The following is a 19,272-nucleotide window of genomic DNA, read 5'->3' as shown; positions in this document are numbered from 1 at the left end:
ATTCGATTAAAACAAAGCGCAGAGCCCTTCTTGGCTCAGCCTCAGTCAGGGCAGACCAACCATCAACATCTGGGACTTGCTCCTTTCCTGAGGACTGAGTTTCCCGATTTTAGGTGGATAATCTAGATGGGATCCAGCTCAGATCCCCAGTCACATGCTGCCTTTATATCAGCATCGAAACACCCATTTTGACTTCACCCAGTTTTAAACAAAAGATCGTCAGCTCCTGTCAAAACACCAGAGCTAATGACAGCCCCATCCCTGCCTGTGCATTTTCCTGCTGCCAGAAATAGCAACCCCTGCCCCTCTGGAACGCACACCCTTCTTGTCAAGCCAACCTGACAGCTCCCCCAGGAGTAAGAGCTGAAGGATTTCCACAAGTTCTTCACACCTCTGCATCCCCTTTCCACCTCAGCATCTCTCTTACAGACCTGGAAATGTGTATGTGCTGCTGCATCAGCATTAAAAAATATTATATATATAACTTTTTAGTACTCTTACGCAGATCGAAATCTGAAACATCCCAGGTGCAAAAACTAGACAGTACACCAAAAATGCTGGATGTATCTTCACTTTCACCGCTGGCTGTCACCGCTCAGCTCGCGAAGGTGTGGGGTGCAGGCAGGAGCACACTGTCCCCCACCGCTGCTTGTGCCCCAAGGAGCTGGAAATGACCTGCCCAAACCAGGGTACCCCTGGTACCCACCCTGGGGCCCCCCACACCGTGTGTCATCCCCCCAGGGTCACCACACGGCCACCTCACCCCAGCATCCTCATCCCCAGCCATCCCTCCACCCCCACAGCACGGCCTGCCTCAGCACCCCCTGACCCCACATACCCCCACATACCCCCCAGGTCCCACTCAGCACCCCACAGACCCCATATACTCCCAGACCCCACTCAGTGCCCCACAGACCCCATATAACCCTCAGATGCCCCACAGACCTCCTACAGCCCCCACATAGTACCCCCCAGACACCCACTCACCCCCAGTCCAGACCTCACGGACATCACACACCCCACAGATCCCATGCATCACCACACACACCCCACACAGCCTATATACCCCATACATCACACACTCCCCCCGGCTCCCACAGCCCCCCCGCATCGCTGCTCACGCAGGCCCCGCCCCGGAACGCAGCGCGCGGCCGCCGTTTCCGTGGGGACGCCGTGGCGGAAGCGCACCGCGGGAGCCAACATGGCGGCGCACACGCTGCGCGGCTTATGCCAGCAGCGGCTGAAGTTTCTCGCCGCCCGGTTCTCGCAGCGGGCCGCCGCCGGGACCGAGTACCGGAGCGCCTATAGCCTGGACAAGCTGTACCCGCCGCAGCAGGACGGTGCCGCCGCCAGCGCCCCCGTGAGTGGGGCGGGCGGGGGGGAAGGGGAAGGGGAAGGGGAAGGGGGAGGGAAGACGAACGATGGGCGGGGCTCAGTGTCTGAGTGACATAGAGTGGGTGGGCGGGGTGTATGTCAAGGGGCGGTGCCATCGCGCGTGGGCGGGACTTAGCCCAAGGGACTGCTGTTGCGGAAGGGCGGGGCTGATCACAAGGGGCGGTGCTACCGCGGGTGGGTGGGGCTTAGCACGAGCTGTTTGCGGTGGTTGGGCGTTGCTGAGCAGAAGGGGCGGTGCCGCCGCGGGTGGGCGGGGCCAGGCAGCTCCGGGGGCGGGGCCGTGTGTCCGGGGGGCGAGCGGGGCCGGCCCGAAGCGCCGTCGGGGTGTGCCGGGGTGTGCCGGGGTGTGCCGGCCCCTGACGCGGCACCCGGCCCTGTTTTCCAGGAGGAGACGCAGCCGGGCACCCTCGACATCCCCCTGGGTGAGTCTCCCCCCAAACCGGACCTGGGCTCGGGTGCTCGGCTGGGCCCATCCCCAGCGGCGGGTCGGGCTCCAGGCTGCAGAGCCCGCGCTCGGAGCTGAACCCAGCGCCAAAGCACCAGCGAGTCCCAGGCGCCCTTCGGGCCCGCGTGCCGCAGCCTGGCTCGTCCCCGGCCCTGCTGCCCCTTGCTGAACTGGCTGGGGACGAGGCTCCGGGTCGGCACGCGGCTGCTCTGCTCTTCCCTTCCAGCTCGCCTGACCGTGTCCTACTGCCGGAGCAGCGGCCCTGGAGGGCAGCACGTTAATAAAGGTGAGGAAGAGACTTAGAAGGGAAAAATTCTAATCTTTACGTTGTTTCTTTTACTTTGTGGTGAAATGAAAGAGCACCTTTGTGCTGCCCGATGTTAATTTTTCATTATCGTTACCCTACGTTTTAACAGAACTTCTAAGTCTTTACAATGCTCAAGAGCAGTGGTACCATACCAGATTCTCCTAGAAACACTCTTACTGGGATCGTTGCTGCTACACGTGTCACACTAAACACCACTTCTGTCTGTTCTCATTGATCCAGCGTACAACAAGCCATCTGGATTCTGAGACGTCCCAGTGCAATAAATTCTCAGCTTCATTCAAATAAACTGAAAATACTTCCTGTTCTGCCATTGCCATAGCAGTAGCAATAAATCTTGTAGTGTCCAGAAAGGCAAATACCATGACAAACCATAATTTAGAGTTTGTCTTGTAGAGTGATATGCAAAAACATAGCAAGAAAAAAAAAAAACTGTGATTTTTCAGGAAATTAATACTGGAATCATCCTGTGTTCAAAGCCAGCAGTGTACAGACTGAATTATCTCATAAAACTCAGGAAGATGAGCCATTACATTGAAAAAAGATCCCATATTTCCCCCCAGTGAATACCAAGGCAGAAGTTCGGTTCCACCTGGCGTCAGCAGACTGGATCCCAGAAGCTGCCAGACAAAAAATGGCATCGATGGTAACTACCCTCCCCCTTCCAGCCACGGTTTAAGCGTCACACTTTCAGCCGGAACACGACAAGTCTAACAAGGTTTCAGCAATCACATCATGTTTTCCCCTCTTTAGCACAGGAACAAGATAAACCGAGCTGGTGAGCTGATTGTGAACTCTGAAGAGAGCCGCTACCAAATGAGGAATCTGGCAATTTGTTTAGAAAAGATCAGAACCATGGTCACAGACGCTACCGAGAAGCCCAAGGTGGTGTCTAAGGAGACTACACAGAAACTCATAGAGAGGTATATTTAAATGGCCTTTATTTGAGATGGATTCACGTTATCATGTTCCATGATTTAGTTTGCAGCCTCTTTAAACAATCTTGATCGTACTCATTTGGATTTCCTTTTAAAAAAAAAAAAAACAAACATCACTGGTCCATTAGAGCTTATATGTTTTCCTGCGTGGCATCCTGAGAACAGGGACTGTCTGTGGACATTTGTCTGCTCACCGAATCTACATTATAACTGTGCTCAAAGTTGAATATTTAAATGTTTTCTTTGATTCTAAAGGATCATTTTGTTTTGTTTTAGGGTGGAAAAAATGAACCGTGAACGACTACGACAGAAAAAGATACACTCAAATATAAAACAGAGCAGGAAGGCAGACTTTGACTGAGAACAGCGGAGATCAAAGTCCTCAGCGTACCATTTTTTTAAAGAAATGGCGTTGGCAGCTGTAGATGATGCTAACTCATGAGCTATATTGAATAAAAATGGTCTAAGCATGTAAATAAAAATATTTAATATCTCCTTTTGAATCTCCTGATGATACACTGTGACAGCTTGTCAATCATTTTGCAGAAAAATTAGTGTTCTTGTTTGAGAGAAACTAAAAATTCAGATTTGTCAGCTACTTTTTTAATTCTTTGTGTGCTTCATCCAGCCCTCTGCTCTATGAGAGCACCCTCTGCTGCTGAACACAAAAGCAGCAGTAGGTTTATGGGGAAAGAAAGGGAAGAGTAAAGGCGGTCTTAACTATGTATCTTAGTAGCAAATAGAGTATTCATCATTTCAAGCACTTTCCTTCTGTTTTAGTTGATTTTTTTCCTAACCAAAAAAAGTGCATGTAATTTTATTAACCTAAAGCCGTGGCAGGAATTTGGCAGGAGACGGTCACTCTGCTAGTGTTAAAAGACAAAACCCACCCTGTAAGTACAGGAGGCTCCTGGCCCTTGAGGTAGAACACCAGAAAAACTTAAACTGTCTTACAGCTTCAAGAGTCCCTCGTTAGTGGACCCAGTTTAAACAGACCAAAGTTCTGTGGAATAATGTGGATTTCACCACCACCAGACCAGTTCACTGGGGGGGGGGGGGTCTCAAAGATACCAAAATTGCACTTTTTTCATGTTTTCACAGGGCCCCAGTGGCCTAATGGATAAGGCACTGGCCTTCTAAGTCAGGGATTGTGGGTTCGAGTCCCACCTGGGGTGAGGAGAGGCAGTTCTGTTTTAGGCAAGAACCAAATAAGAGGGGAAGTGCTCTCCGCTGGTCCCGGCAGTTTAGTTGGGGTACAGTGAGGTGTGGCACTCATGCTTCTCCTACAGCCAGTGCCTGGTCCCCTTTCAAAGGTGGACTTTTGAGTTCTGCCCTTACACCATCCAGCATTTACATCTGTAAAAAGCTGAAAGCTCAAATCCCACATCCTCCCCAAAACGGGCTGCTTGGGGGGGGGGTGCAGGAGCACACCAATGCGCCCCGACATCCTTGCCGTGAAACCCTGCCCCAGGCTGTGTGCGCCCTGCCCAGCAAGAGGAGCAAAGATAATAAACTGTTTTTCTGCCTAAAGCTTTTCTGCATGGGAGGGGGGTGGCTGCCAGCCCCCCTTTTAACAGGCAAAGGTGTCTGCAGCTCCGTGCCGTGCAAGCAAGGGGGGGTGTCGCTGCTTCAGACAGATTGCTGTCACTCAATGTCATCACACAAACATCAGCTGGGACAGTAACAGCCTCAGCTGAGACCTCCGCGACCAGGAGGCCTCACTGCTGCGTATCACCTGCCGCTCAGCTTTCCCTCCCCAGATTTTATGGGAAGATTTGCAAAATTTTGCTGAAAGCCTGGGAGCCAGCGCATGATGCCAGGCTTTGGAGGAGATGGACGCTTCAGGGAGTAAAAATGTATCCCAAGATTGTGCTTGTTTTTGCACCCATCAGGGTGCCCACATCAGGACAGGGGTGCTCTGGGGGTGCCCCAGAAAGAGATGACCCCCCCCGGACCCGGGCACCCCGGGACCCAGTGTAGATCTCCCGAAGAGAAAAGAGTCACCCCAGATGGGACTCGAACCCACAATCCCTGGCTTAGGAGGCCAGTGCCTTATCCATTAGGCCACTGGGGCTGCACGTAGACGTATTTTTGGTGCCGTAACTTAACTCTCTGATGGCCAGAGGGGAGCGTGGGCACGGCGTGCAGGAGGAGGGGGGCCCACACTACCCGTGGAGGACCCCCCAGGACTGAACGGCCCCAGCATTGCTCCCCCCAAAGCCACGCAGCTTGTCTCCTCCCTCCATCACCCCGTAAATCCGCCCAGCGCAGCCCCAGCTCTGTGCGCAGCCCAGAAATACCGGCGGGGGGGGGGGCGGGGAAGGGCTGGAGACCCCTGCCGAGGGCCCGGAGACCCCTACGAAGGGCCCAGCTCCGCCCGCACAGCCTCACCCCGCTCCCCCGCGGCGGGAAGTGCCGGTGCCCACCGCCGGTTCTCCGTGTAAGAGGCCGCCCCGAGCGGCGAGGCCGTTTGCTCCGGACCCCCCAGGATCAGGCGCGGGGGGGGGGCGCGGAGCAGAGGAGGGGGGGTGACTCTTGCGCGGCCCCAGTGGCCTAATGGACAAGGCACTGGCCTCCTAAGCCAGGGATTGTGGGTTCGAGTCCCACCTGGGGTGGCAGCCGCTTTTTTTTTCCCCATCCCTGCTCTTTGCAGCGCGCCTGGGCTGGGGGGGGGGGGGGGGGCGGCGGCGTGGGGACCCCCCAGCACACACACTTTCCCCCCGTACCTCGCCCCAGCCCCGCCGTAGCTCACCGAGCGCTCCCTGCAGCGATGAAAAGCCCCAGCCCTTTTATTTCCCCCCAGGGAACCGGCCCCAGCTGGGGCTCTGCCGCCGCGCCCCGGGGCCGGGCTCCGGTTCGCCTCCACCCCCGGGACAGGGCGCCCCGGGCGGGAGATCCCCGGGGACTTGCAGGGCAGATCCCACCCTAAAGTTGCCCCCCAGCACGGGCACGTTCCCTCGAGCTTTGCCCCGCTGACATCCCTGGGGGTGCTCTCACCCCACGGGGTATCGGATCGCTACCCCCCAAGCCAGCGGGGCAGGAAATTAAACGCCTCGGGGATCTCCCGGGGCTCTAAAACAACCACGAAGGGACTCGAACCCTCAATCTTCTGATCCGAAGTCAGACGCCTTATCCATTAGGCCACGTGGTCCCCCACAACTCTGCTCTGGGCACAGTGACACACACGGGGGGGTCCCACGGGTGGCCCCACCACCCCCTGTGCATCAGGTCCCATGGGTGGCTCTGCCCCCCCCCCGTGCATCGCTCGCACTCCCATCCCCCCTGGGATCACGGCTGTTCGTCCCAGCCCAGCGCTGGCGATGGTCCCCCCCATGGGACCCCACGTGCCAGTAGGTCATTGCAGACCCCCCCGGCCTCAGTTTACCCCGTACGTGCTGCTGGAGACCGTGCCGTGCAGGCATCCTGCCGGCTGGAGCAGCAACATTCCCCTCCCGCCACCGGCCTTGCTGCCTGCTGCTGAAACCATGCTGCTGAGGGTGCCAGCAACTCAGAACACAAACGCAACCCGAGATGCAAACAGCAGGCCCTATCCAGGAGACACCCGCAAAACACCCCCCGACACAGAGCAACTGGGGTCACCCCCCTGCCCCCAGCTGTCCAGACCTTCCCCCCAGGAAGGGCAAAGCCACCGTCATGTCCAGCCGCGGCTGAGTATGAGCCGTCAGCGGGAGGGAAGGAGCGTTTGACTGCCAGGGTTGGGCATCGCTGGTGAAGGAAGAAGGACGGGGCCAGTCAGGTCCATGGAGACAACTCGTCCTTTCCCATGACGGCATTCAGCGTGATGGTCACAGTGTCAATGAGCTGCCGGTAACGGGCTCCCGCTGTAATGTAGCACCACTACAGCATAATGGTGTGACACAAGGGGAAACACCATGGGCCTCGTTAAGCTCCTGTTCATTATCAATAATGTCTCCTGAGTTCTCCTCCTGGTGCAGTTTGGTTTCTCCCCAAAACCTGTGTTTCTCATCTAATCCTAAACCAGTTTCCCAAAGCCGGCTGCAGGGCAGGAAGCTATTTCAACCTCCTCCACAGCCATGGGAGGTTTTGGGGACATGTTGGTTCCTGGGGTACGTTCAGCTCAGCTTCAACCAATGTGTCTTTTCCGATGTGTCCATCAAACAAAAACGGAGCAGAGGTGTGCTGGAGAGACAGGGCTGCACAAGGAGAGCACTTGTGCTCCGCGGGTGTGCAAAGCCTCCCAGTACAACGGGTGGCAGCAGCCGGCAGATGGACCAGAGCACGCAGCAGCTGCCCCAGCTTTATCCCCCCCAGCACCCTTGAGAGCTCGCTAAGGCATGGGGGGGGGGGGGGGAAGGGGGGTGTAGGGTGCAAATGCCAGTGGTGCCGGATGGGGAGAGGCCGGTGTTTTCTTCCCTCTCTGCACCCTGGTCCTTGCAAAGCAGCTCCTGCTCATGAGGACCAGCACCGGTTCAGCCTTCTGCTGCCTGAGACCTAGTGCTCCAGAGGCAGGAGAGGAGAGAAACAGCAGGAACAAAGCCTGGTGCCACCTGAGCGAGGCCATCACTGATGGAAGTCCCTCAGACCATGCAGTGAACCAGCCCAGGCCCCTCGCGATGCTGCCACCAGGACACTCCAGCGGCTCTGCAGGTACAGCATCTCCAGGACATGCAAAGAAAACGCTGCCTGAAGGAAGCCAAATGATCAAACACCCCCAAAAGCCACTTGATGCTATCCAAACCTGTAAGAAGGATGCAAAAAAATGTGCTCTGGCCATGCTTTCAACCACAGCCCTGAAGCTGGTCACCCAAAGAGGTGGAAATCAACTGGTCCCAGGTAACACCAGCCTGGAGGCACCCCTTTCCACCCTGTCCCCAGCCCCCAGAGCCGGCAGGGTTTGCCGAGCGGCACAGGGACCTGCAGTGCCTGGGGCTGCCAGCGGTCCAGCATCTTGGGCTTCAGCAGATTTGCTGCTTTCCAGGCAGCAGAGTAATTTCCTCCCACACCTAACAGAAAAAAATTACTTAGAAAAAAACTTCACTTTAGGTTTTACTAGTGTGATATCACCCTGACCACAGCTGCCTTTTAAAATCCATTAACTGCATAGGAAAAGACCCTCCAAGCAGCTTTTTAATGCAACTAACCTGAGAGGGCATTATCCCAAATGCACTTAGGCAGAGGACTCTGATCCCAGGGCAGCACAGCCAAATTGCACGACCTCCAACCACCAGCCCCTCGTGGAGATGCGGTTTCTGGTGGAGGAGTAAAGCTTTCTTCCCATTAGAGCTTGTCCTGCTCCGGGAAGAGATTTGCATGACACCTGCAAGGGAGTCGCTCCCCAGCATCAGTCAGCTTTTTGCAGGGGGTCAGATGCAGCTGATGATACAGGGAGCACCAGGAGGGGGTAAAAATGCAGCCAAAATTCCCTGCTCAGCCCTGATGCAACACAGACCCAGCTCTGCCCAGACAAGGCTAAAAAACCAGCTTTAACTGCTCTGCTTTGCATCTTTTGGGACACCTTGAAAGGCGGATGGAGCAGAGTCAGTGATGGACGTGCTCTCCTCTCCAAAAAACATCCTTTCATTAACAAGTCCCAAGGGAAAAGCCGGTTGTTATTCCCTCAGTAACAGCCTCACTGGAGCACTCGGCACACAGGACCGCACGACTGGCCGGACAAAGCATCCGCCTTTGCACCAAAGCCTGGGGCACTTTGTAGCTGCTCCTCATTGCTTCCCTTATTCACGAGGTCTAAACTGGGACCACTGGCCAGGAGCAGAGAGCCACATCGTCCCGAGAGCGTTGGGTACACAGCGAGCAGGCCTGGAGCTGCCGTGGGGATCTCCTTGCCCCAAAACACACGTTGTGGACCACCTTGACCTCCCTCTTCAAGTCACCCGCTCTGCAAGCTCTGTCTCCAGCGGCCGCGCTCAGACACACGCGTCCAGCAGCGCTGCTTTATTCTCACCTCTGGGTTCTCCTCTTGCATTAATCTCCTTAATTGACATCTGCAACCAGGGATGGGAAACGTTTTCCCACCAAAGTCAGTGCAGCAAGCAGAGGCCTGGCAGTGCTGCCCGGGGCTGGCGGCACTAAAACGGGGAGAAGGAGCACGGAAAGGGGGTTGGCACCTACAAAAGGGGGGGGGGGGGGGGGGGGGGGGAAGCTCACCCCAGATGGGACTCGAACCCACAATCCCTGGCTTAGGAGGCCAGTGCCTTATCCATTAGGCCACTGGGGCTGCGCAGGGCGCGCGCCCCGGCCCGCGGGAACGGCCCCGACCCCGGCGCCCGCCCGAGCAGCGAGACCTCGTGCTGCGGGTGTGCAAACGTGGTCACGCGTGTAACCCACGCGTGGGAATCACCCCGGGGCACCAGAGGGAGGGGAAGCGGAGCTGGGCCGTACAGGAGCGAGGGGGCACACGGGACCAAACCTGGGTTTGGCTTTTCCCCTCCACGCCCCAAGGGGAAGAGGCGCGAAGAGAGAAGTGGGAAAAGCTGGAGCGGGTTTAAAAGCGGGGGAAAAAGGGCCGACCACGAAGGGACTCGAACCCTCAATCTTCTGATCCGAAGTCAGACGCCTTATCCATTAGGCCACGCGGTCACTCGTGTTGGAACCCCCCCAGCGATGCCCCCAACCCCCAGCATCGCTCCCACCCCCCGCGTCCCACCAGAGCCCCCGGGCAGAGGCTGCGCTGCCGGGACACCAGCGCTGGAGCACCCCGGGTGCTGGGGGCACGGTGGGATGCCAGAAGACACGGCCGGGAAAGGACTATCTGTTTCCACAGCCAGGCCGTGGGGAAATCAAGGGTGGGACTTGCCGGCTGCCATTGCTGCGCTGGAGCCGGGGGACAGTCCTGCAGCCAGGGCTTGGGTGCTTTGCTGGGGAGAGGCAGCAGCTCCGTATGGGCTCTCGCCGAGCATCCAAGTCACCCCATCACCTCACCCAGCCTTGCAAGTGCCACACCGGTGTGGCTTCCCTCCCTCCTCTGTCCCCTGCAGCGAGCTGCTGCAGGAGGGATGTTGTGCAGAGCGTGCAGTGGAGCCGAGGACCTTACCGCAACAGGACATGGGGCGTACCAAAAGTTTGCAGAGCAACAGGACAGATTTGCAGCTCCTGTGTACTCACATCTGTGAGTACAACGTCCCACGGGCTGCTGACAGACGTAAGGGATTGCTGGAGGCCAAGTCACCTCTAGCACCATTCCGGGGGCTCAGCGTTGGTCCACCTCTAGTGACACTGTCATCCATCAGCATAAGCTCCTACATCCAACACAGCCCTCAAGTCCCAGCACAGAGGTCACCCCTGCTTCTCCTCGTGCCCCTTATGTCGGTTCAAACCCTATCACATGGGTTTCAAACCTTTCAGATACATCCAGAGGTCACAGTAACAAGGTGCCATCTACGATGTCCTAGAGGGATGGGACTTTCCAAGCACACATGAATTGGAGCTGCTCCCCCACAAGGGAACTGTCACTTTGAGCTCCGGAAGGTATCGCTGCAATCACAGCAGGAAAAATAGGCAGGGATGGAGAGGAGGGCGGGTGAGGGAAAGACAGGCAGAGATGCAAAAAAAAAAAAGTCTCTGAGCCTTTCAGCTTAACCATAAAGACTTGGAGCAGCTCCTTGAGAGCACAGGAGATCAGCAAGGAGGTACAAACATAAAATCAGTGGGTGCATGAAAGGTTCAGTGCTTTGGGAAATGGCGACATGCCCTAACGCCCCACAGCCTGGGCTGCTATGGAGCAGAACCGGGCTCGAAGGAGAGCAGCCTCTCCTCCGCCTCCCCGGCACCCCTCACATTGCACAAGCACCAATTCCTGTTCCATTTCATTGGGGTTGCAGCAGACTCTCAGCCCTGTAAATGAGACAAGATTTGTTTCTGAGTGGCTCTGGCTCCTCGCCTTTTTCTTGTGGAGATGGGCCCTTTCTTTTCCTCTCCCTCAAATTGTTGGATTTTTTTTTTAATGACCTTATTTTTCCCTTACCACAACTAAAGGCTGCTCCCAAGAGCCAGCTGAGTGCATCAAACCATTAGCAAATTCTTCCTACCAATGCAAATAAATATATAAAAAGTCTAGCTTCTGTTTACAAAATATCCATCCCTCATTAATAAATATCAAATCAACTTCTACATAACAAATGACGCGTCCTGGAACTGCTCATAAGACACACAGTACCGTTTGCCTCCTTATTTGGAAGCAGGAGAGGATGCAGCGAGCTTTTATAGCTATCCTCACCTTTTCTCTTGGGACAGGTAAGTTCAAGAGAGATAGAAAAGCTTTGAGGAATTCTGTTCTTATCTATGTGAGGAGGGATTTGCCTGTATTAATGATGTTTTTCATATCCACAGCTCCATACCTTTCCTTTCTCACACACGTTGAGATCTTGCCTGATCTTTTCCGATTCAAGTGGAATTTCTTTTTCTAGCAGGGGCTGCTCCAGGGTATGTCTGCACCTACTACGATGTTGTTGAGCACCTGAACATTTCCTCTCACAGCAAGCTGCACGCACACATACTGCCCAAGACAAATTTGAAGGAGCCTCTGGAAGTGAAGATGGATTTTATGCTGGTGGCTATTCTCTCTGTGGTAAGGACCCAAAACTCCTGTCCAGTCTTTATAACAGAAAACTGGGAGATTGCTAGATTGGGGTCTGAGCCTTCTGCCAGGCACGGCTGAGCCAGCAAGGCCAGGAGGTGAGGATCAGCCCTTTCCACATCTTCAGCTTTCTGCTGTTCGAAAGCATTTTTAGCAGCTCTGGAGTATTTTTTCCTACCAACTTCCAGGAAAAAGTTCAGAGGCAGGTTCAGACAAGCAGCCTGCTTTATAGCAGGCTCTAAAACCAACCCTGTGGGGTGCCTGAACTGAGCAATGCATTTGCAGGGCACTGGTATGCAAATGTTAACAATAACCTATTTTTTTTTTTTTTCAAACCATCGGACCGTATGCTCCCACTCCTCAGCCGTAGGACCAAGATCCTTGAGCTCTCCTCCTGAGCTGAGTTTCTGCAATCTGTGCTGGGAGAGCTTCTGGGCTCTGCATTGGATGTACCTAAGAAAATCAGCTCAATATCTTGCTTTTTATTTCTCCAGGTCGAAAAGCTCCAGACGGTCACTTTTTACTTCGTGTTGAACCTGGTAGGTCCCTCGAGAGCGTTTCTCTCCTGTGATGCCCAGCACGATGGCTGGTGCTGAGCCCGGCGCTCATTTCTCTCCTGCAACTTCTTCCCCCAGGAGTGGAAAAACACCCTTGCAACCTGGGACCCGCAGGATTTCTGTAACATTTCCAAAATCATTCTGCCCACGGATACGTATTGGTCTCCCCCCATCTTCATTTTAGAGAGGTAGGTCCCCCTTTCATTTCTATCCACTGGCTTAAGAGAAATCAATGGCTGCAAACTGTTGGTATTATTGTAGGAAAGGGGATAAACTCACACGGTTAAAAGTTGTTTCCATGAGCTCTCTGTAACCAAGAACCTTATCATTTAGATTAATGGCGACCGCAGTTTATACGAAGCACTTTGTGGCTCTGTAATACTGTAACATCTCCAGAAACGGCCCATCCGGGCGGTAGTTAAAGCTGAGGAAGCAGCAGAGACCAGCGATGTCGCGGGATGAAATGACCCTTAAGCAGTTTGTTGTAAGCCAGAGGACAGAGCGCTGGGGTCTGACAGAGGGATGGGCACCGCCGTTAGCTCTTCGGCAGGGGGGAAGGAGGGGGACGGAGCTCTGCAGCACCCCGCAACCATCCCCTGCCCCAGGTGAGAGCGGAAAGCAGAGGAGAGAGGAAGGAGCTTCCTTAGGAGGTGCAGAGCTACTACACACCTTAGTGCAGCGGCGCTCACAACCGTTCTTCAAGCCCCAGGTTTCCTCTCCTCACTGCTACATCCCGGGGGCGGGTGATGGCACAGAGCCTCCCCAAAAGGATGCTTACAGCCCAGGCTTTTGTGGGACTGAGGAGCGTTGCAGCGTCTCGGAGCTCGGTCGCTCTCCACTTTTGTTTCCTCCAGAGTGAACGGACAGAAGTCGCACTTGGATTATATGGCCATCATGCACAATGGCAGCTTCAACTCCACCCAGCCCTTCCAGGTTACCTTAACATGCAGCTTGATGATCCTCAAGTTTCCCTTTGACACCCAGACGTGCAACTTGAGCATAGGTTCATTTCTTTACCCAGGTACGAGCTGAGTTTTATCACAGGAGGAGGAAGAGATGAGCTGGACCCTGGCTAACTCCTGGGCTCCCTTAGCAGCACCACACGCTCACACAGGGTTAGGAGGGTTGAGGCCATGTAAAACCATGGAAAATGGGCTAAAACAGTCATTCTGTTTTGGCACGTTTCCCAGCAACATCTCTGGAAGCATCTGGATGTTCTGTGGCAAGTGCCCTCTGGGACTGGTCTCTATAAACCAAGCAACTAGCGGGTTTCCTGCAACAAGGCTGCTTGTTCACACACGATTTTGCAGGGCTGATCTTTAAATATACCTGAAAGCCATGGAAACAAGAGGAAATTAAGGACAGTGTCAGGGATCCAAACTGCAGTCAAAGTTCATCCCAACAGGAAGGGCTGAAAAATAAGCAGCGGTGACACGAAACTGTCCAAGTTCCCATGTGCAAAGGACAACTGTCCTAATTTACCAGAGATTTCCCCTCTGATCCACATTCCCAGAGGTCCAGCCAAGTCTCTCCACCTTTTTAATTTCTCCCTGATGTGCTAAGAAACCCCAGCAGTGTGAGAAACGTTGCCTTTCCCCACCTGCACACACCCTTGGTTGGGAGGGAAAGAGAGAGGAAATAACTGACCTCTAGTAAATACCTAAATTCTGCAACTTCTCTCCTCCTCTCCCTCCTGCCCAAGCAGTAACAGACCTTGTCATGAAGACGAGACGGACACCAGCTGAGATGATGAAAGACAGCCACAGTTACTTCCTAACTGATGGAGAATGGAAGTTCACCAACCTGAGCATCATTGAATACATAGAAGAGCTGGATAACGGAGAATTTTCTCTGGTCACCTTCATGGTATGGCAGTACTTTTGTATTATACTGCACCGATTTGCCATCAAAAAGGAAAAAAAAAGTAGGAAACAAGACAATTTTCTACATTAGGGAACAAGCATTAACCCAACACAGTAGGTTATCTCCTGGTCACCTAAATTTCGTCCATCTTCTTCAACAGATTTCCATGGAGAGACGACCCACTCTGTATATTTTGAACCTGATCCTCCCAACATGCGCCCTGTATCTGCTGGATATGGCGGTGTTGTTTGGACCCAGCTCTCTCGAGGAGAAAATCAATTTCCAGATTGCCATCATCCTTGGCAGCTCCATGTTAGCTGTGATTCTCAACAACATGCTTCCAACTTCCTCCAACAAACCACCCGTAATAGGTACCCATCTTTACTGCATAAAAACTAACTGGGTTTTACACAGCTCTAAGGGAGATCTTTGGGTGTTTATGGACACGCTCATGAACGCTGAAGTCGTGAACAGCTAAGCTTTATCAGCTTGCTGGACCCCGCAATTCCCCCCTTCCCCGCCAGGCAGAGCAGACAGGATTACATTCAAGAAAATGATGCCAATTATGAAGGGCTTTCTTGGTTTTTGTGTTGTTCTGCAGTGGTATTCTTCTTAGGCACCTTCCTGCTTATGATCATGGCCGTGTTAGACACCTTCTTCCTCTTGCACCAGCAGCACAAATCCCTACACTTCGACAAGGTTCTCAGAAGCTTCCAGCAAGGTAACGCCACCCATAACCTCTTAAACAAGCAGGTCGGGTTACCTGCACCTTACTGCAGGTTCCGTTGAGCGAGGGTGGGTTTCCCAGCCTGTACCAGCGGTGGTAGCCACCCACCAATCCCCTATACTGACACGTGCTCTTTGCAGACATGCACGCCGAGCTGGCACCGAGAGCCATGAACAACCAGACCGTGAAACACCTCGCCAAAGGAGGCACCCAACTGCTGAACCTTCCCAAGAAGGCTCAGGAGAAAGGGCAGCCAGCCAAGCCCCGTTGGCAACTGCAGGAGCAGGACCTGTTTCTGCCAGTTCTGGAGAAGGTGCTTCTCTACAGTCACTTCTTCCTGTCCCTGGCTTTTTTCGCTATTGTTTCTATAAAATGGAGCAGCTAGAGAGCAGCTCTGTGCAGCACTCGGTCAGTCTTTCTCTGCTGTATTGCTTCTAACCCCTCCACTGTAATATTTTTTTCCTGCTTGATTCATGGAGTTGCAGTTGTTTCAGTTGCCTAAATAAAAATAAAACTAAAAACCCCTAAACCTTCAGGGCAGGAGATCTGCATGCTTAGTGTTTTGTACCGTAGTTCAGTAGAACTACATACGTTCTTGAAGTATTCTGTGGGCTAGCAAGACATCTGAATAAAACAATTGTGAAATCTGGGGGTAATACCTTCATTCTATCTGTCTATACTTCTTACCACAAACGTGACCAACAGAAAAGGGAGTAATGCCCTTCTCTTATAGAGGTGTTTCCATTTTGGGGAAAGGTGAAGAATTCCATCTCCAATAATTAAATAAAACCACACAAGGCTGAAGCGTTTGTCCTATTGTTTCTGTGAGTGTCAGTGAGACCCATGTCATTCAGAAACCCAGGACAGAGAGAGTAACAGGATCGCCAGGAGTAAACGGGTGATAGTTGGGATGTTTTAAAAAAATAAGTAACTTCAGGGTTGGGTTTGTGGTTTTTTTTGTTTTGGTTTTTTTTTTTAATATATCTCAACACGTCTATACTCCTTCAACTCCTTTCGCAATTGGTTGCACCTAAACCATCACCACCAATGAAAACAGCCCTAGACCTCTGCCTGTAGAACTACCAAGATGTTATCTCCCATTGCATCACAGATCACTACTAAATACACTCCAGCATCTCAAAAGGCTTCGCATGTTCAACTTCTAAACAGCTATTTGCCCGCAATGGCAGAACTACTACATTCCCTGCACCATGGGGTCACACAGAGGAACAGATGATTTATTTGCATTACAGAAGATGCAACAGGACTCAGTTTTATCAACCGGTCTAGCTGGGATCTTGGTCCTTGCTACAAAAACAAGTTCACAGCTGGAAAAAAAACAAAATCCAGGAAAACCAGGCTGTTTGCAAGTTACTGTATTGTTCCATGTGTCTCAAAACCTTGCAACCTCGTGTCTAAGATCTAAGCCACAGCCAGGAGGGAAACCATTTTATTTAAAAGATCATTGAGTCTGACAGTCGATAGACAAACTGCTTCCAGACAAGTTTACAGATCAGCAATCGGTTTGTGGGGCCAGTAGGGATATTTCTCCTTGTCCAGTTTGGTTTCAGGGAAGGCTTCATGTAAGTCTTCAAGTGTCATCTGTTCAAAGGGGATCATGCTTCTGAGCTTCTGAAGCTTGAAATGGGAGCAGAGACAAACACGTTACAATTCACTTGTGAGCAAGAAAGAGCAAAGCACACACACGAGTAACAACAAGGTGTGTGCCAGGCTGGGTTAAAGAGAATATTCACTAAGCAAAGTCCAGACTTACGTGTTGCTCGTACTGGGCAATACGAGCTTTGGAAGCCTGCACATATTCAGCAGTGGTCTTTGCCTGCAGGAAAGCAGAGGACATGGGGAACACGGTTATGATAAAGACAGTGACCTAGAGAGAAACCTGCAGCCCCAGGCTTTAACTTGCCATTAAAACTTATCATCATTACACTAGGTAAGTGGACAGAATCTTGATCAAATCCCAAACAGCCAAACCCTTCCACATTCAGAGATCCTCTTGCTTAGCCAACAGCCAGAGACGCGTACGAAGACCAGAGCCATGCTCGAGCTCAGGCTGCCCGTGCAGATGCACATACAGCACATCCCTTCCCTCTCGCCCCTTCCCATCCTCAGAGAAGTCAGAGGCAACCCAGGCATTCAGGAACAGTTTAAACACTTACAGCTTCCTGCTCTTGGGCATCAATTTTGGCAGTTTGTGTATCCACTGGCTCAGGAACCTTTAGTGCACTGAACTGTAAATCAAAAGAGAAAAATTTTTATACGGTTTGCTTGAAATAATTCTTCACACCAAGGTCATTTTTCCCTGCAGCAGGGAAGCATTCCCTCTTTTCTTCCTAGGATACACTCACAGCCGTCTAAATTAATGAGCTTTCTAAAACTGGTCACGGCAGCTTGACTGTGTCCTTCACAAGCAGCACTGCTCACCTGTGAGCTTAAAGTAATCTGTACTGCATACCGCCACCAGGACACACAATACTACACACACCCATCACAGCATTGTAAGGAGCAAAGCACAGCGCTGTAAGGAAGCAAGGAAGTCTAATGCCAAAGACTTATCATATCACAGACTTAGTTCCCCCAAGACAAAGTTCCCAGATCCACGTGAGGTCAGTAAGTGCAAAAGCCTCGCTCGTGCCTTCCAACTCCTGCTTCTAGAGAGGATGGCAACCCCTGCAGGCATCCACTAGCTTTACACGTTTCACAGTGTGCAGAGCCACGCTGGCCACTTTCTTCCATTCAGTGAGTTAGAGAAACACTTTGAACGTTTGCTTCAGGAGAGGCACTACCCAAATCCACTCCTGTAGCCAGGAGGTTTTTTTCACCAACTTTCTTGCCATGCAGTGCCACAGGTTTCCTCCTGAAAGATGGCTAAACCACAACAGTAACCTCCTCGAGGTTAGCGACACCGCAGGATGTAAAGCCGGGACATCCGCCAGCCAAAACCCACCTCCTCTGCCAATTCTGGTGCTTTTCTCTCAACACTAAAGATTTTCCCCGTTTAAACTTCCAAAGAGCAATACCCAGCTGACAAGGAGACTGACCTTCTTCTGAAACTCATCCACCATGCCAGCTTTAGCAACAATAGCCTTGTAGTGAGCCCAGTCGATGGTCGGGGGTTTCTCTGGCAGGGCGGCCAACCTAAAGAGACAGAGGACAGCAGTCACGGCCAGCGCTAGAAGTAACCTTGTGCTATCGGTTGCTCTTTGCCACAGCTACTTTCCGGAGTGTCAACAGAGTTTGCTATGTTTAGTTTAAATATTTTCAAGTCTCTGATTAACAAGCAGCGATGAGTCATTTCTTCAAATCTCTCTGCCCTTGAGACAGACTTTTCTATACAGACAAGAAGAGCTCAGCCTGCAGCCCTGCTCCACTTCAAACTACTATACAGCACCTCTGGTGCAGCCCTGTAAGAAAGGATCAGGCAGTTTTCACAATACTGAGCTAGAGGCAATCAGCAATATTAATTGTAATACCCAACAGCATTTGTATCAAGGAGTGGATGTTGAAGGATTTGAAAAGACTCAAGAATTTGTACAGCATTTAATAGAATAACAAAACTTGCAAAACATTTTGAATGTGCAAAAGCAAACTGCATTGACAGAAGTGTTTTTTAACATTGCAGCTATTGTTTCATTCCAGGGAGGACTAAATAAAGATGATTCACCAAAAAAAAGCCACCAGCTGTCTTGAAGGTGACCTGCTTTAACGCCTGTCAGGACACTTCTGCAAGACCACAGTTACCGACACCAGCTCAAGCCGGAACCGCAAAGGCTGAATGGTTCAGCTGGGGGGTTGAACAGGCGGGAACCGGGCAGACACTCACCGGGCTGACAGTGCGTCGCTGCGGCTCTTCAGGGCGTTGAACATGGCCCGCTGGTTCGGGGGCACCCTCTCGGCGAAGGCCGCCCAGTCAATGGCCTTGATGGCAGCTCTGCGGCCCGCCATGCCTCCAGCCTGCGCCCAGGAGAGAGGACACCGGGCGGGCTACGCTGGGGGGGGCGGGCAGGGCCCAGCAACCGCGGGGCTGGGCAGGACGGCTCCGGCCCGGGAAAGCCGGCACCGAGGGGCGCAGGCTGGGACGGGACGGGAACACGGGGCACCACCGCTCCTCAGCCCAGCCCGGCCCGGCCCCGCCGCGGCCTCACGCCCCCTCCGCCGCCCCTCGCAACGCCCAGGCCCGCCCCGGCCTGGTCCCTCCCCCAGCCCCGGGAATCCCGGATCCCCCTCCCCAGTTCTCCGGCTGCTCGCCGCCCCCCCGACCCCTTCCCGGCCCCTTCCGGCCTCCCCCGGCCCCGCTCTCACCTTCACTGACCGCCACCGCTGTCCCCAGGCGCAGACGCCAGCAGCGCCGGAAGTCCCGCCCCCGCCGCCCAATCAGGGCGAGGCCCCACCGGAAAGCGTCTTTCCCCTCCTTCCCGGTAACTGCCGC

The 19,272-nt window shown here is 53.3% G+C and overlaps 3 protein-coding genes and 6 non-coding genes across 9 annotated transcripts; 4 read left to right on the top strand and 5 right to left on the bottom strand.

Annotated features, from left to right (window-relative positions):
* The first annotated feature begins 1,173 nt into the window (after nucleotides 1-1,173).
* Nucleotides 1,174-3,603, top strand: MRPL58 (mitochondrial ribosomal protein L58). The gene is made up of 6 exons (XM_054846576.1): nucleotides 1,174-1,360; nucleotides 1,781-1,817; nucleotides 2,067-2,126; nucleotides 2,729-2,811; nucleotides 2,919-3,088; nucleotides 3,380-3,603. Exons 1-6 carry the CDS (start codon nucleotides 1,202-1,204, stop codon nucleotides 3,462-3,464), a joined length of 594 nt encoding a protein of 197 aa, XP_054702551.1. The 5' UTR covers nucleotides 1,174-1,201; the 3' UTR covers nucleotides 3,465-3,603.
* Nucleotides 3,604-4,205: 602 nt separating this feature from the next.
* On the top strand, nucleotides 4,206-4,278 carry TRNAR-UCU (transfer RNA arginine (anticodon UCU)). The gene has a single exon. It is a non-coding gene; the product is annotated as a tRNA-Arg (tRNA).
* An 826-nt stretch (nucleotides 4,279-5,104) lies between these two features.
* On the bottom strand, nucleotides 5,105-5,177 carry TRNAR-CCU (transfer RNA arginine (anticodon CCU)). Its single transcript has one exon. It is a non-coding gene; the product is annotated as a tRNA-Arg (tRNA).
* Nucleotides 5,178-5,645: 468 nt separating this feature from the next.
* TRNAR-CCU (transfer RNA arginine (anticodon CCU)) lies at nucleotides 5,646-5,718 on the top strand. The gene has a single exon. It is a non-coding gene; the product is annotated as a tRNA-Arg (tRNA).
* A 463-nt stretch (nucleotides 5,719-6,181) lies between these two features.
* Nucleotides 6,182-6,254, bottom strand: TRNAR-UCG (transfer RNA arginine (anticodon UCG)). The gene has a single exon. It is a non-coding gene; the product is annotated as a tRNA-Arg (tRNA).
* A 2,993-nt stretch (nucleotides 6,255-9,247) lies between these two features.
* TRNAR-CCU (transfer RNA arginine (anticodon CCU)) lies at nucleotides 9,248-9,320 on the bottom strand. The gene has a single exon. It is a non-coding gene; the product is annotated as a tRNA-Arg (tRNA).
* Nucleotides 9,321-9,609: 289 nt separating this feature from the next.
* TRNAR-UCG (transfer RNA arginine (anticodon UCG)) lies at nucleotides 9,610-9,682 on the bottom strand. The gene has a single exon. It is a non-coding gene; the product is annotated as a tRNA-Arg (tRNA).
* Nucleotides 9,683-11,289: 1,607 nt separating this feature from the next.
* On the top strand, nucleotides 11,290-15,210 carry LOC129214830 (5-hydroxytryptamine receptor 3A-like). Its single transcript, XM_054847073.1, has 9 exons — nucleotides 11,290-11,335; nucleotides 11,509-11,669; nucleotides 12,173-12,217; nucleotides 12,314-12,423; nucleotides 13,090-13,256; nucleotides 13,938-14,101; nucleotides 14,259-14,469; nucleotides 14,700-14,819; nucleotides 14,966-15,210. Exons 1-9 carry the CDS (start codon nucleotides 11,290-11,292, stop codon nucleotides 15,208-15,210), a joined length of 1,269 nt encoding a protein of 422 aa, XP_054703048.1.
* A 1,049-nt stretch (nucleotides 15,211-16,259) lies between these two features.
* On the bottom strand, nucleotides 16,260-19,253 carry ATP5PD (ATP synthase peripheral stalk subunit d). Its single transcript, XM_054847102.1, has 6 exons — nucleotides 19,146-19,253; nucleotides 18,667-18,797; nucleotides 17,885-17,981; nucleotides 17,003-17,074; nucleotides 16,600-16,662; nucleotides 16,260-16,463 (listed from the first exon to the last, which is right to left on the bottom strand). Exons 2-6 carry the CDS (start codon nucleotides 18,786-18,788, stop codon nucleotides 16,332-16,334), a joined length of 486 nt encoding a protein of 161 aa, XP_054703077.1. The 5' UTR covers nucleotides 18,789-18,797; nucleotides 19,146-19,253; the 3' UTR covers nucleotides 16,260-16,331.
* Between the last annotated feature and the right edge of the window lie 19 nt (nucleotides 19,254-19,272).

Source organism: Grus americana, chromosome 18, assembly GCF_028858705.1.
Source record: "Grus americana isolate bGruAme1 chromosome 18, bGruAme1.mat, whole genome shotgun sequence".
Lineage (NCBI taxonomy): Eukaryota > Metazoa > Chordata > Aves > Gruiformes > Gruidae > Grus > Grus americana.
Note: the sequence above shows the minus strand (reverse complement) of the source record. Positions and strands in the feature narration are given on the sequence as shown.